This window comes from Trichophyton verrucosum (genome assembly GCF_000151505.1).
Source record: "Trichophyton verrucosum HKI 0517 chromosome Unknown contig00020_1.f1.exp, whole genome shotgun sequence".
NCBI classification, from domain to species: domain Eukaryota; kingdom Fungi; phylum Ascomycota; class Eurotiomycetes; order Onygenales; family Arthrodermataceae; genus Trichophyton; species Trichophyton verrucosum.
Window position 1 is genome coordinate 1,477 of NW_003315621.1, and position 14,800 is coordinate 16,276.

General features: G+C 48.7%; 6 protein-coding genes across 6 annotated transcripts; 3 read left to right on the plus strand and 3 right to left on the minus strand.

Annotated features, from left to right (window-relative positions):
* Positions 1–418: 418 nt before the first annotated feature.
* On the plus strand, positions 419–1,257 carry TRV_00263 (protein kinase, putative; the record flags this gene model as incomplete). The annotated part of the gene is made up of 3 exons (XM_003025455.1): positions 419–533; positions 600–917; positions 986–1,257. The coding sequence occupies 3 exons, from the start codon at positions 419–421 to the stop codon at positions 1,255–1,257; spliced, it is 705 nt and encodes a 234-aa protein (XP_003025501.1).
* Positions 1,258–2,210: 953 nt separating this feature from the next.
* Positions 2,211–3,122, plus strand: TRV_00264 (uncharacterized protein; the record flags this gene model as incomplete). The annotated part of the gene is made up of 1 exon (XM_003025456.1): positions 2,211–3,122. The coding sequence occupies one exon, from the start codon at positions 2,211–2,213 to the stop codon at positions 3,120–3,122; it is 912 nt and encodes a 303-aa protein (XP_003025502.1).
* A 200-nt stretch (positions 3,123–3,322) lies between these two features.
* On the minus strand, positions 3,323–6,344 carry TRV_00265 (uncharacterized protein; the record flags this gene model as incomplete). Its single annotated transcript, XM_003025457.1, has 4 exons — positions 3,323–3,433; positions 3,506–5,421; positions 5,492–5,826; positions 5,893–6,344. 4 exons carry the CDS (start codon positions 6,342–6,344, stop codon positions 3,323–3,325), a joined length of 2,814 nt encoding a protein of 937 aa, XP_003025503.1.
* A 2,580-nt stretch (positions 6,345–8,924) lies between these two features.
* Positions 8,925–10,050, minus strand: TRV_00266 (homeobox transcription factor, putative; the record flags this gene model as incomplete). The annotated part of the gene is made up of 2 exons (XM_003025458.1): positions 8,925–9,340; positions 9,405–10,050. The coding sequence occupies 2 exons, from the start codon at positions 10,048–10,050 to the stop codon at positions 8,925–8,927; spliced, it is 1,062 nt and encodes a 353-aa protein (XP_003025504.1).
* A 241-nt stretch (positions 10,051–10,291) lies between these two features.
* On the minus strand, positions 10,292–10,810 carry TRV_00267 (uncharacterized protein; the record flags this gene model as incomplete). The annotated part of the gene is made up of 1 exon (XM_003025459.1): positions 10,292–10,810. One exon carries the CDS (start codon positions 10,808–10,810, stop codon positions 10,292–10,294), a length of 519 nt encoding a protein of 172 aa, XP_003025505.1.
* A 2,578-nt stretch (positions 10,811–13,388) lies between these two features.
* TRV_00268 (uncharacterized protein) lies at positions 13,389–13,760 on the plus strand (the record flags this gene model as incomplete). The annotated part of the gene is made up of 1 exon (XM_003025460.1): positions 13,389–13,760. One exon carries the CDS (start codon positions 13,389–13,391, stop codon positions 13,758–13,760), a length of 372 nt encoding a protein of 123 aa, XP_003025506.1.
* Positions 13,761–14,800: the final 1,040 nt, after the last annotated feature.

Genomic DNA, 14,800 nt, shown 5'->3' on the forward strand with positions numbered 1-14,800 from the left:
ACCTGTACCAGTGTCGAGGAAACGAAGATAAAGTCCACCATGCTCTCCTTGGAATCACACTCGGGGTACGCCAAGCAAGCAATCTTTTATGTTGATGTCAACAGTTCAATGCATAGCGGCAAGGGATTAACCTGTACGAATAGCTCAGCCATGCCCGTTTGCGATTGCTAAGGCTAAAGAGAGTCTTAGAAAGAAACCCAGTCAGCGAAACCAGCCTGAGCGGCATAGATCGCTCAACATTATACACCTTTGAGAGTCTCTATGGGACCTCTTATCTTCCAAATACTCCGGGAGGTTACATTGGCAGAACTCGGATAGAATATGTCATAGGTTTGGCAGCGTGAACCCCTTGCTCCCGCTAAATCAGTGATTTTCTGAGCTGAGCAAATCAAACAAAAACTTCTACTTTCTAGATATGATGGACCGACTGATTGAAAACATCCCCGGCATGGGTTTTGATATATGGTGTGACGACAGCTTTCTGTCCCAGACAGGGCCCCCCGATGCACCACTACCGCCACAGCCTCATGAAAGTAGGTCCAGATACGCCAATATCTGACAATATATACAATACTGAGATTTTGCCTTTCTTTTTATAGATCCGCATGGGGATTTGATCTACTGGGACAACCGGCCATTAGAAGTCAATGGCCAAGCATGGGTCTTGATGCCAGTTCCTAAGTGTGATGAAGACTTGCAAGCCTTCCACATGGACGGAGGGTCCCGCGAAATTATCGTCTTATGTCCCAAGATGTTTGAACACTACTCTGACTTGGGAGACTATCAAATCGATATGACATCCCGCCCCCCAACGTTCTCCAAAGGCATACACATTGACAGTTTTGCTACTTCGTTGATGTTTGTCCTGGTCCATGAAGTATCGCACTGTGACTTCTTCCTTCAGAATCTTGTCACCAGTACGATAATACCCCGAACCCCGGTCAGCCGGGCCATTTCCTTTCAACCCTCTAACAGGTATCTTTAGGTGATATCCCAGCAGATGTCGACGGTTATGGCTGGCAGGAGGCAGTCCGCCATGCCGACAACAACCATCTGTATGCATTGAAAAATGCTGGTACGTCGGGGTGTCTAACTATTTCAATGATGCAGCATGCTGACCCATCTCGTCTAGACAATTTTGCTCTTTTTGTCCTTGGTAGCTATGACCCTTCTGATCGCCACTCTTTCTATCGTTTGATAGTTACTGACAATCCCAAGCCATGTTTCTGTCCAAAAACGACTGGAGCACCGGGCTGAGCGATGATATGTTTGCAGATGCTCCCGCCCGTGAATTTCCTCCGTAAGGGACTTTGGGAGGCTCCTTGGCTAGGTAGTTAATTAACAGCATGGAAGCGAGTGGGAAAGCCGTGTCACAACCACTGTTAAGCAGTATAATGATACAAGCATAGATAGAGATGCCGCCGTCTTCAACATTTTGTTCCTCTTGTTAGTTATCGCCATAGTTAACGATGTAACTGACTACGTAGGCCTAACTACTGCTGTATCATGGGGCCACCCAAAGCCCAAATCCATCACATGCATTATTGATGCCTCGATCAGCATCAACAGCTTGAGGCTTCCGCGATCACACACCAGACGATGAGTGCTGGCTGGAGGCTTACTCCTTTGCTTTCTCAGCGCTACCAATACAAAAACAGAAAATTCCCGGCGTCGCAACTTGTTTTGCAGCCAGGACATTGATTTTTGCGTTTTAGTACCATCACTGAGCCAACACCATCGGCAACAGAAGCATTATATCACCCAGAGTCGGATGTCGAGGACTTGGAAGGGTATAGGCCCGGCGGTTACCATCCAACCGTCATTGGCGACAGCTTCTGCGATGGGCGCTACGTTGTAGTCCACAAGCTTGGTTCTGGCGGCTATTCCACAATCTGGCTTGCCCGAGACCAGCAGCTTCAACGCTATGTGTCACTGAAGATACTGGTTGCAGGAGCTTCACAGGAGACACATGAGAGTAACATTCTCCAGCTGCTCTCAAAGGGCAACCTGAATGGTACGGGAATGCTTTGGGAGCCTCGGCTCTAGTTAAGTTAACTATTAGTTAGCTTGGCCCAGCGACTCCTGTCAACCCGGAATAAATAACTATCCAATTGCTCTGCATACGGCATCATACCAACAACTCCATACCCTCCAACTGCAACTGCTACAACTGCACCAGTTTATATCACATCGAGTGCTGTGGCTTCAGAATGAGCACAGCAGTCGGCGAAGACATGTCTGCCCCCACTCGCGCCTCCGTGCTGATCGCAAATCTATCCGCGGTCTCAAAACGCATTGCAGCAGCATCAAACAGCCGAAACAACCACAATGAAACCAGCCCCAGCCCCAGCGCCGGCCCTGTTGCTGCGACCTCGACCAGCGACAGTAATAATAATAATAGCTCTGCAGCTCCTCCCGTGCGCCTCGTCGCAGTATCCAAACTAAAGCCGGTCTCTGATATCCTTGCGCTTCACTCCCCACCTACATCCCACCTGCACTTCGGAGAAAATTATATGCAGGAACTCCTTGAGAAGTCCAAGGCCCTGCCCCCCGAAATCAGATGGCACTTTATCGGCGGACTGCAGTCGAACAAATGCGTTACACTTGCACGCGAGGTACGGGGACTCTGGGCCGTTGAGAGCGTGGATACAGAGAAAAAGGCGTCTTTGCTGGATAAAGGCTGGGGCGAACGAGCGGAATTCAAGCAGAAAGAAAACGACGCCAATCAACCTCTGGATAGACGGCTACGTGTGTTTGTGCAGGTTAATACGTCGGGAGAAGAGAATAAATCAGGCATACAGCCAGGCGAGCCTACGCTGGAACTGTGTCGGTTTATCAGAGAAAATTGTCCTCGGCTGAAGCTCCAGGGTTTAATGACTATTGGGGCCATCGCGCGATCCAAGGCTACTACGCCGGAAAACGAGAATGAAGACTTTGCTTGTCTACGAGATACAAGAGATATGGTGGTGGAGAAGTTATCGTTGAAGGGAGAGGAAACATTGGAATTGAGCATGGGCATGAGTAATGATTTTGAGGGCGCGATTGCAATGGGCAGCAACCAGGTCAGAGTTGGGAGTACGATCTTTGGGGCTCGTCCACCCAAGGGCGAGGCGAAGTCGTAATTTAAAAGAGAGCCATCATTACCATAGGGCCCGCCCACCTTTATAGTTATTATTATAAGAATATAGATTGAAAAACACTGGCCGCACAGGCTCAGAATTTGATGCCTTTATTTTCAGGGGAATATATAGGTAAATAGACATAGAGTGCTCGGTACCATGGTTAACTGAGAACTCTGGCATCCATGAATCCCGTATGGCTGCTAGTCGCCAAAGATATCGCCAACAGTTCCTCTAGAGATTCTGTCCTCCATCAATTCAACCAAGGCTCGCGGTACGCCCTCTTGGGTCGCCCGAATGGTGATGCGGTACATCTGGATATGTGTTAGTGAACCAGGTCAAAGACAAGAGTAATGATAAATAAAAGAAATGCAAACACAGCTTACCTGTTTCTCATAGTTGGGCTCAAGCCTGAGTAAACACCCAGTCTTCGAGCTTTGGGTTTGGTAAACAGCACATCCAACAAGGTTCTTCTGGTTCGGGTCAACATTTGCAAGAATCTTCCATTTGAAACTCTCGACAATTGACTGGAGATCTCTTTCGCTTAGAGGACGGCCTTTCTTTACAAGGCCAAACGTCGATTGGCTCTCCAAGGGTCCACCGCCTATTTGCCGCCAACGCTTAAAGAAATCGTCCGACGTCAGGGACGAAGCCTCAATGTATCTATGCATGAGGATAGGTAGCTGCAGGGTATACGCTTGCAGTGCACCAGCAAGGTATGATATCCGAATCGTGGGCGCCTTGGTAAACGGGCCGAGACACTCGAAGCAAACTGTTTGGTGTGTTTGACCAGATGCAACAACATCTGGGTCGGGTATATCCTTCGTATCAATCTTCAGACTCTCAGGTGAAGGGTTATCCAGCGTTATGGTAAACGACCCGATTGAATACGCGGATTTATTTGCAAAGTAAAGCTTGCAGACTCCGAGGTGAGCTCGGTACTCGGAACGAAGACCAACCTGGATTTGGGCATCCTCAAACAAGACTCCCTCAGTCGCGAAGAAGAGTCGGTTAAACCCAGGCTCCCAGTCCGGAGATAAATGGGCGGCACTGGCCAAGTTCGGTGCCGTTTCGCCGGATGAAGCAAAGTCCAAACCTTCCAGATCGCTGGATGTTGTGCCTTTCGCCCCTGTCTGCTGTGCAGCAACCGGTCCGTTGGCAGCCGATGTGAAGGTGCGTTTCAGACCCGTATTCTGTGTCAACATAAACTCCTTATCATCTGCGTTGGCATCTTTGCCTCCAACAACCCAGGTCCGCTTATCACTCGTTCCAGAGCTCTTTTGATGTAGTCGGGACAATAGGACTGAAATTCTCTCAGAGAAAGGTGGCATCTCGTCGCAGACGGTCCGCAAGAGGTCATCAGTAGGTAGCGTAGCAAGCATTAGGTATTCGTAAGCCCGTTGTTGCATCTCTGAATCGGGCGAGTGGCTGTATACTTGGAAGACTCGAAGTATTTGCGGTTTGATCTCTGGGAAGAGATTTACAAACTTGATAAAGGATGATAGGAGCAAGGCCCGAGTGTTGTCAGAACAGAACGCCATCTTCGAATATAGTGCCAGAAACTGCTCGATGGGTGAGCATCCTTTGTTATCTGCAATGAGATGACCAAATTCGCCCAGGATATAACCACCGATCTTCACCAGACTGTCATGACACTCTCCCTTGATATAACCCAAAATGTGTTGTGCGGCATAAGCTTGGAGCTCTTCGTTATTCGTAACTACCTGAACAACTCGCTGCCAAACTTCATCACTGACATGGTCGCCGGCCACAGATAACAGCTTGAGCGAGATATCAATATACCATTGAGCGTCCGTAGCATACTTTTCTGTTAGAATAGCAATCTTGAGTACCATTTCCTCCCGAATGGCGAAGTCAGCGCTTTGAAGGTGCTTGAGAAGCTCGTTAACGATGGGTCGGGCGTTTGACGTATCACACATGCTGTAAAGGAGATCCAACCCCTTTCTTCGGACACTGATATCCCTATCTCGCAAAGATCCAAGAATGATGTTTTGATGCTTCTGTATGGGGTCCAGGGTCTCTGCCCTGGCTGCGAAATGAGTCATTGCATCCAATCCAAGGTATCTCACGTTTGTTTCCCGGGATTGAATAAATTTCCCAAGACGGGAGGAAATCTGCATCATGAGGGTGTGTTCACTGTCGAGGTGGATTAAGAGATTGATGGCTTCAAAGAGTACCGCGTTCTGCGCATTGTTTTGTTGAACATTTTTTGGCATATCCATGGCGGAGTTCATGATTTGTTGAATACTCTGCCTTATTAGATCTCTCACATGGACATCCTCTACCAGATTAGGAATGATGATGGTTAGCTACCAACTTGTTTAAATTCCACGGTTTTGGGATCAACTAACCCGAGGGAGGATAATACTGCAACAATCGAAGCAGTTTAACTTGCATCCAAGGACACCCAACATTGTAGTAGATGTAGTCAGGCGCAATATCATGGTCAATAACAATCCTCTTCAGTCGCTGGGCTGCCTTGACATAGCTTCCCTTATATTGATCAGGGTTATCCTGAACAAGCGCCATGACTAGAGAGGTGACAGAGAGGGCTACGCCCATGTCTGGGTCGTCCATTAATGATACGATGCGCTCAGCCCACTCCTGCTGGACAATTCCTGGGTATTTACGGTATAGCCGGAGAAGGGTGAGGGCAGCCTTCTTCTTGACAAAGGCTTTGGATGCACTGCATTTATGTTACGTTAGTAAATTTAGGTTAGGCGGATATATAACCAGGGATATCACAACATACGGGGATATTAATAAACGATGCACATCTGCACTTAAGGCTTCACCCATTTCCCTTCCACCGACATTGGCAACCGCGTGTAGAGCAAGACAGTTGTTTAACTCATGGTGATCCAGCAGGTCCTTCCGGATACTGTTCACTACCAAGTGGAGTAATTCATGCTGTTCGTGAAGAAAAAGCGTGACGGCCAGGTACCCTATTTGCTTCTCAGAATATTTCGTAGCAGATATCAGGTTGACAGCCTCCAAATGACCAAAATCGACATCATAGCCTTGAATATAGACGTATAGAAGTTTGCAAACATATTTCTTCTTCTGATAGCCGTTCAGGCTTCCATCCTTAAATTTCTGTCGGATATTGGCCAGCTCCTTATTGATACGTTTCTCCTCCAGTTCCCTAGCTCGAGCATTCCGCAGATCAGCTATGAACTGAACCAGCCCGCGCATAGAAGACATAGCGACTCAGTTCGGCGCGAGATCCCGAATATCTGCTTCCGTGGTCTCCTCTTCCTTTTTGGCCTCTCTATCCTTCGGTTTGGTGCCAGCTTGGAGGTGTCAAGTTACGGTTCATGTGCATTCCACTGGTGCATTCTTCTTCCTAATCATTGCCAGGCACACGATGCCAGCATTTTTGATGACGGTATAGGTATCGCAAAGGGCGGATCTGGTCAGATATTGATCGCAATCCGGTGCCTATAGGCCGTGCAACACTCGCTGAAACGAGGGACGGAGGTCAACACTTCGGGGGAACAGGACAGACAAGGCACGCGTCTCCTAGCTTTCCTATCCATATACACAGCTCTATAAGCTCCTCGGGCTTCGCCGCATGTGTCCGCGGGGCGACAGAGTGTAGAACAAGAGGCAGGATGTTTCCTTGCTTGCTTGCTTGCTATCTTGCTGTCTGTTCCCCTGGCGCCCGTCCAAATCGGGCGACAGCGAGCTCGATGCGGAAAAACATTTTGCCGGATTATCAAACCGCCGGCCGGCTGGACCCCCTGCGTCCGTGCGCCCTTTACCTGACCTCGATCTCGTTTTTGCGAGTAAAAAAGGACAACAACCCGAAGGCCACGATCAAAGGGCGAAAGGCAGGCACAGAGCCTGGTTTCTCATGTATTATTACTACCAGCACTTAGTTCCTGGAAGTATACGGAGTACCTACCCCTAACCTGGAATTCTACGCAGAGACAAAATAAAACACAGAGGAAACGCAGTCTGATGGACGTTGACTCCTTGATATGCTGAGTAGCTAACCTAACGACGAGAAGGTGATATACCTTGCAAAAAACCAGAAACCAGAAAATAAACAGCAGACCTGGCCCAAATTGACGAAACAAATGAAAATGCCGCCCACAGCGTCGCAAACAAGCCTACCCCCGAGTCCCCCTGAGCACCGCATTTAACCTTCTTTACACCTTGTAGGTGAAATCGATCTCTCCGGGGAAGTTTCCAGAGTCAACGGCCCTCTCGCACGTACATGAGTCTAAGGAAATCTCAAAAATTAGCCTGTCTGCCATGCTCGCACGCAGAAAGAGGTGGAGATAGGTAAATCGAGCCATGCCGGGTCGAGGATGGAAGATGAAACGTACCAGCCCCCCTCTTTCCACAAGGGCATGCATCACCGGAAATAGGATGGTTTTCGGACATGGCCCTCTCACACGTACATTGCCCAGCCGGGCGGCTTCCTATTAGTCGTGCCACGAGTGCCCTTGTTAGATTTATCTTCCAGCAAGCGAGAAAACGACCCCCTCGACACGCAGTCGCGGCACGGAGGGACAGGGACAAGGGGGGAAGATAAAGATATAAATTCAATGGCAAAAGACCGGAAATCAAGCAAGAAAAGAAGGAAAAGGCCAGAACATTAACCTACTGCAGGAACAACGTGGGCCAGACATGTCGTTTTCGGTTTCTGCCTTGGTGCAGTTGCAGTGAAGAGCCTGTTCCTTGCCACAAGAGCACCTTGCTTGAGCGGCACAAACACAACCCTCCTTGGATGCGTGACAGCAGGACTGTGGTGGAGCAGCCATTTTCGCGTGTTTTTATTCTGTTTTGATTCTGAATCTGCTTGACCGGGTATTTTCCCGTTATCTTCTTTGGGAAGGCGGATAATAGGTATCAGTATCAGATGGACGGCTGATTTCCAACCAAGAAAAACATCAGAGGATAAATGAAAGAAAGGAAGATGGGCAGTTTCTTCTGCCTATTGCTCGAGGGATAAGGTCTTTTTTATATGCCCTCCCTTACTTCGACCTCCTTCCTTTCCTCCAGCGCGCAATTACCAACATCTCGACTGCGATTGGATAAACAACTATATGATTATTAAGCAAATGTCATGTGATCTTGGTTTCGTCATAGTAAGGGTAGGTTTGACAGAGGTAAACGGGAGAATGCGAATACCGGATGGATTGGGATTTAGAGGGAAATGAGGTGGCTAAATCCTCGGGGCTAATATAGTAAGTACGTACAGGAGCCAGAGTGCGATGTGGTCATTAAGGAGGTAATAGTTGGGCTTGGATGCAACACTATTACCAACCCACTTGTGGAATGAGCATCATCTCAGACAAAGGTGGCCTGAGATATAGAGGAAAATAAAACATAGGAAACAAGTAGCGCAATAAAAGCCATCAAAATCAACCGCTTATTCAAATGAAAGGGGGACGGAATAGAGAATAAGGAGGAAGGTATATCGAACGGTAGAAATTGGAAACCGGGTGAAAGGAATAAAAAACATGCCGATGCGGAAAGTAAAGCTAGAGAGATGCTTTCAATGAAAACGCCATAAACCCCATAGATAAAACGAACCATTATGTTTAGCCTTGAAAGACAAGCAAAAGGCATCCTGAAAAGTATGTGCTAGAAAGGTAGGCAAGGCCAGCAGAATATGGCAGGTAAAAAGGGGGCCATATGTTGTGAAAGTAATAGACATGAATAGTAATAGGAGTAAATAGTAAGTAATAGTAGTAGTGAATGATTTTCCAGTAAGGGAATCTCTCATTACCGTGAAATGAATCTAAGTCAACGTGTCGCGTTGACAAGATATCATATCGTTTCTGTATTAGATTGATAGAAGTAGCCTCGCTGCCTTGGGGCGGAGTAATCCGGTTCTGGGTAGCAGCTTAGTTTTTGCTGTATGGTTTGTTGCAGCCAGGCTGTGCCATGATTGTTATAAGCACCTTGCATATCGGAACTTTTGCTTGACGGATGAGATGTTGGATGGTTCGGGCTGGTAGATGGGCTTTGTCGAGGGTAGGTAATCCCAAATGAACTTAGGTTGAACTGCGGACCGAGCCCCGAGAGCTGATCCTCTTCCTGTGTGGATTGAAGGGGCGCAGACTGCAAGGCTACGGCGGCTGCACGACTATGGTCTGCCTTCGGCGGCGATCCTTCACCTATCCTTGGCGTAGCGGTCACAGGCTGTCCTACCGTCTTCTGCTTGAACTCTTCTGCCACAGAACCTATTGGCTGGTTAGCAAATGTTGGGGAGGGGTTGTTTATGTTGACACTCTCATGGTTTCTTACCTAGACCAAACGGATCTCTCCGAGTAGATGCATCCAGAGATCGACTGCCATATGCATTATTTATGTTTGTGGAGGAGTCTGTGTCTGTGTACTCCAAAGGCGGAGTATGGCAAGGGATAGTACCGCGCATAGGGAGATTCAGTGATCCTGCCCTCGCTCTGAGGGAGGTATTGTACATGTGAAGCTGTGGGACAGAGGGGCGCATGGCCCCCTGCTGTTCTCCAAAGCTTCTGGGTACAAAGTTCATACGGCCATGAATGGAGGGATTTGCAGAAGGCATAGAACCAAAGCTGCCTATGCTGTCACTAGATGTCGACATACTAGATATCGAGTCAGAGCCGCGACTGTAGGCAGAGCTATCCCGACCGAAATAGCTACCATAGGCTGACGTAGAGCTCAAAGGAGAAGTAGTGTAATCATCTGCTGCTGCCGTTCCCGCCCGCGCTGAGCCATATGGATCATTTTCTTCTGGCGGGAAGAAGGTGCCTGGGGAGACTAGAGGTGTGGTATAACCATGGTGTTCCGTCGCATAGGACGATTGTAGAGACTGGGCCATATCAAAATCATCAGGAAGTGCCCGAGATTTCAAGACCCGCTCCCGATCGTCTAGAGATAGACGCTTGAGCTTTGCCCGCCTTTTCAACATTTATTATTAGCGTTATAGTATTAAGATCATGGAATGAAAAGGGAGTATACCTATTCTGAAACCAGACCTGGACTTGCCGTGGGCTCAGTCCAGAAATTTCTCTAGATAACCTCTCACGATGAGCAGCGTCTGGATGCGCTTGACGAGTAAATTCACTCATAAGATACCGAGTTTGGTTATGGGTAAGCCTGTAAGGGTGGGTTAGCATAATTCGACAATATCTCAAACGTACAGGGGATCCTCAGTACCTAAACCGCTTCATCTTTTTCCTGTCAATCTTCTCCCCTCCGGTAGGTTTGGGTTCGTCATCTGCGTCATGAATTTCCACGTCCTCTGTAGCAGGGCTGTATATTTCCTGCTTGCTATCGATATGCCCGCTATCGCTTTGCTGCTCCCCGTCACCGGGAGTCTGGGGACTTCCGGGGCAAGAGCTCGCTGAACTCGACTGTAGAGCATCCGTTAGGTCACTGCAGGAGAGGTCCCCCTGGCTCCCCTTGTGGGAACCCATATAGCAACTATCACTAGGATCCTGTGAGCTGTGTCCTTGTTCAGCTGCCTTCAAATAGGCCAGACCTCGAATATCACATTGGCCCGGGGTTGCATCTGGCTCTTGCTTGAGCGAGTCGGTAATTGGCGATTCACAGAATTGCATAATCATCGTAGATGGATGGTAATTGTGCAACTGTGATGATGGCAACTGGTCTCCTATCCGCGTATTGGTCCAGCCAGAAACATCTGTATAGACTTCATGGGTCGACATGCTGTATTAAGGAGGAAGCAGAAACAGGGTAGAAAACTAGAAGAGACGGGGAAAGGGTTCAACGTGGGAGGGACTATAGTAGCAGATATATATCGTCAACTCGTGGTAGGTATCCGATGTTGCCGGAGGGCCACCTATGTTTCAGCCATAGATATGCCAATTGCCTGTCTGTTGTCTAGCTCTCTGGAGATATGCTCCACTGGATCACTGCGGTTCAAAACAATAAGATGGAGAGCTTGTCCCCACAACGTCGATGTCAAAGGAAACTGACAGGTGTTGTCTGTAGTCAGGAAAAATCGATTCTCTTTTTGTGTAGTGATTGTGAGAAGCTGAGACGATCAGCAGGGAAGACTCAAGGCTCAAAAGGGACCCGATTCTCTGGGATCGAGGGCAACTTGTAATAATAGAGTTCGACTGGCCTACGACAAAAGAGGGAGGTAGTTGGGTTACAGGGTAGTTGGAGGCACGCCGGTGGGAAAGTTAGAACGCTGCCGTATTTATCGACAGCGGCGGATAATTGACCGATACAGGCAGACATCGAACAAGGCGGCCAAGGGGGGGAAATCCGCCGTGAGGAGCACAAACGAAAAGGAAGAGAGTTCCAAGGTTGGCGTAGCCACGGGAAAATGACGACTTTGCATTCATTTCTTTTTCTTTCCCATTCCTTTTTTTTTCCTTGAAAAGAAAAAATACGGGATATCCGAGTACCTTAACACCAGATACAAAAAACACAGGAGCCGGGGTGCAACGGTCTCCTAGGAGTTTTGGGCTTGAATGATGAGAGGAGGGGGCCAGGATAAGCATAGACAGCCACCCTGTCATGCTCAGACCAGCATCTCGGAGTAGTGCCTAGCTTAGCTTAGCACATGGGGGAAGTATGCGATGCATGGGTTGTGGGTCATTCAAGGATGGGGATACCAGAGTCTCACGTTGATGCGAAGATCACAACACTCTTTAAATTATTTTAAGAGGGATGCTGCACTTGATCGGATCCAACTCCTTATCGTTATGTACGTGATCACTGGGGGTCGCGTGCACCGACCACCACATAAGATCGTTTCTCAACATAAACTAGTCTGTTTTATCTTGTATTTCCTTTTCTTTGCTGATAATATCAGATTTCCAGAAACCGAAAACGAGAGCGAGGGGCGCCCTTATCATATTGGCTGTAACACAGCAAGAGAAAGCATTTTTTTATGCTTTACAAGTAAACAAGGGAGAATTGGCTGTATGTGCCAACCTCGTCTCCCCGGAAAATAGACGAAGGGCCAAAAGCCCCCCAAAAGAAAAGTGGAAGATTTACCTGTAAGATGCATGTATTATTCTGGGTCTTGAGTCTGAAGCCTTGGAGATCCCTGGGAGGCCGGGGTAAGACCGCTTAGGAGACCCTGCAAATCTTAAGCCTCTCCTGTGGGCCAATACTGGCTGGCAGAAGGAAGAGAAGGTCGAGAAAAGATAGGCGTTCGATAAAGCATCCAGAGTCATGCTCCCTCTTCCACATTTTTATCTTTCCCAGCTCTATCCGGGCGTGGCTTATGGGGTGACAGGGGCGCAAGTGTAGCTGGAACCAATGCGGGGCATGCAGAACAGCCCGTAGGGTAGCATCATAGACGGGCGGTTGTTGGACAGAAGTCCTGAAGAGAGATTGGCCACAACAGCACGAGAACGAATGCTGGCACACAGTTCGACGCAAAGCCCATGGCGTCGAGTGGGAGCCGCCAGTTGGAGATCAGGTAAGGCTACCACAAACCAAAAATCCCACCCCCCTGGATTTCTGGAAGAGGAATAGAGGCTATGCCCGCGGGAATTGCAAAACCGACTAGTCACGAATCAAAAGAGACGCAGAAAGGGCACGGTCAGATCGGACCGGCCCCCGAGGTTGGCTTAGGCTCTTCAGTGAAAGACGTCCTTTCTAATATAACCTTTCGAACGTCGTGAGGGATCTATCTTGCAGGAGTGCACCGTAATGACTGCCCAAGTTCCTTGAAAAGCTGGAAGTAGGCCCTTCCCTCTTGGGTGAGCGGGAAACAAATCAGGCGGGATGTGAAGACGGGTCGTGTCATAGGCCGGCTAGGTAGCCATCAAGCACCGCCCACTCAAGCTTTCTTCCTATCGAGGCTTCCCGCCATCAATCGACCCAAGGCAAGCCAGATGATCCGCAGATGTAACAGGCAGTGTATGTAAGTAGGCAGCTGGCCGGTAAGGTATGGAGGCAAGCAGGCTGGCAGGAGTGTGGTGTATGGTGGGTCACTCAATTACCGTATCTCATGCAGGTATGTAAGAAGTACGTACAACGTAAAGGTCCCATCATGCAAAAAAAAATAAAAGAAAAAAGAAGTCTCGAAAGGAAAACATCCATGAAGATGACAGGGAAAGAGTCGAGCCAAGGGCGCAACAGCCCGGGTAATTGGCTGATCTAAAGCGAAGGCAAAACTTTTGCACACTGGAAGGCCAGCCTAGCAGCTGGAGGATGGAGAGACAGGGATGGACGACATTAACCCGGCCCGGAGCCAGATGCGACTCTTGCAGGTCTGTCTGTCCGTCCGCATATGCATGCAGGTGTGACTTATCTGTATGGATGGATGACTGTTTTTTCAGCCGTTTCCAGGCCCAGGGGATCCGGAGGCGCGGGAGGGACAAGAAAAGAACGAAGCAACAGCAGCTGGTTTCCACCAACCGCGGAGGCCTTCGTTGGACATCTCAACCTCGCATCGAAGCGAAATGTGCAGGCTGCAAGAGAGGTGAAGGACTGCTAAGGGCTGGGAACCGGGATATTGAAACCGTCCACGTGACTTACCAAGTGGTGTTATTGTTATTTTTTTTCTTTTTCCTTCTTCGTCTCTTCATCTTCCTTGCAATCGACGTCTGCTCGTCTTCTCGGCGGCCCCAGAAGCCAGATATCCCGCCGAATCTTGTCGGAGATGGCTGGAGATGGAGATTGGATGGATAATTATAGCCCACCCGGCGACGTCAGCGATCGGAGGACAGGCTAGGCGTATAAGGTTGCCGCAGATCGGGGCTTCTGTGATGCTTCCATGAGCCAGCCGATGGACCGGTCAGAGAAATGGCTTCTTTAGTGCCCGCTGCAGACTTTGTGTGGCAGCTAAAAAGACAAAACTCTGCTGAAAAACCGCGATTCGGAGTTCCACTGTCTGGTAGTGATTTTAATATTAGAGGCTCTGATGTGGGAACGAAGTCACGAAACCGTTGAGACAGTTACATGCATGCAGCCAGGATAGCCATGGGAGCTGTCAGAAGCAAAAATCAGACAGCAAACAGAGAGTGATTGACTGGCTCGACGGCAAACGGCAAACGGCAAACACGCAAGCCAGGAGCCTTTGCGATGCGCACTGGCTCTGTTTCCCCCCTTCGTCGCCACTCCGAATCATGTATGGAGCATCGAGGGAGAAGGATTGGACAACCTGAATATTGTCAGAAGTGCAAGCAGGACTGCTGCGTACCTGCAGATAGCAGAGCCAACGCAGCTTCAAGGATCCAAGCTACGGACATCTCTCCTGTCCGACGGAGTTCTCCGTTACGCGCTTGACATGTTTTTTTCTGACTTGATCAACCTTTTTTTGCGTCGATCTAGCCATGGATACCTTGCATGGCTGTTTGCTGGTGGTGCTTGCTTGAAACTTGTCCGTTTTGCGGGATCTTTGTAAATAGCCGGCTGTTCTGTTGTTCGGGGGAATCCATTGCTGTCTCACGCTAATATACACAATGATGGCAAGCTCCGGCCGGGGTTGGTGATAGTCTCTTGTCCCTTGAAGAAAAACAGAGAAAGAAATCGTCTCCTATCTCCTCCCTCATTTTTTTTTTCTTACCCTCCTTGCTCCTTGCCCATTAAACCAATTTCGAAATCGTTTCAGCCCTGCCGCAACGAAATATTCCGTCAACCTCGCCTTATTCCTTATTAAGCAGGTGCCAATGCTTTCCTCTTCAAAAAAACACGTTGTATAACTTCTTTTCATATCTTCCGGGGAATAA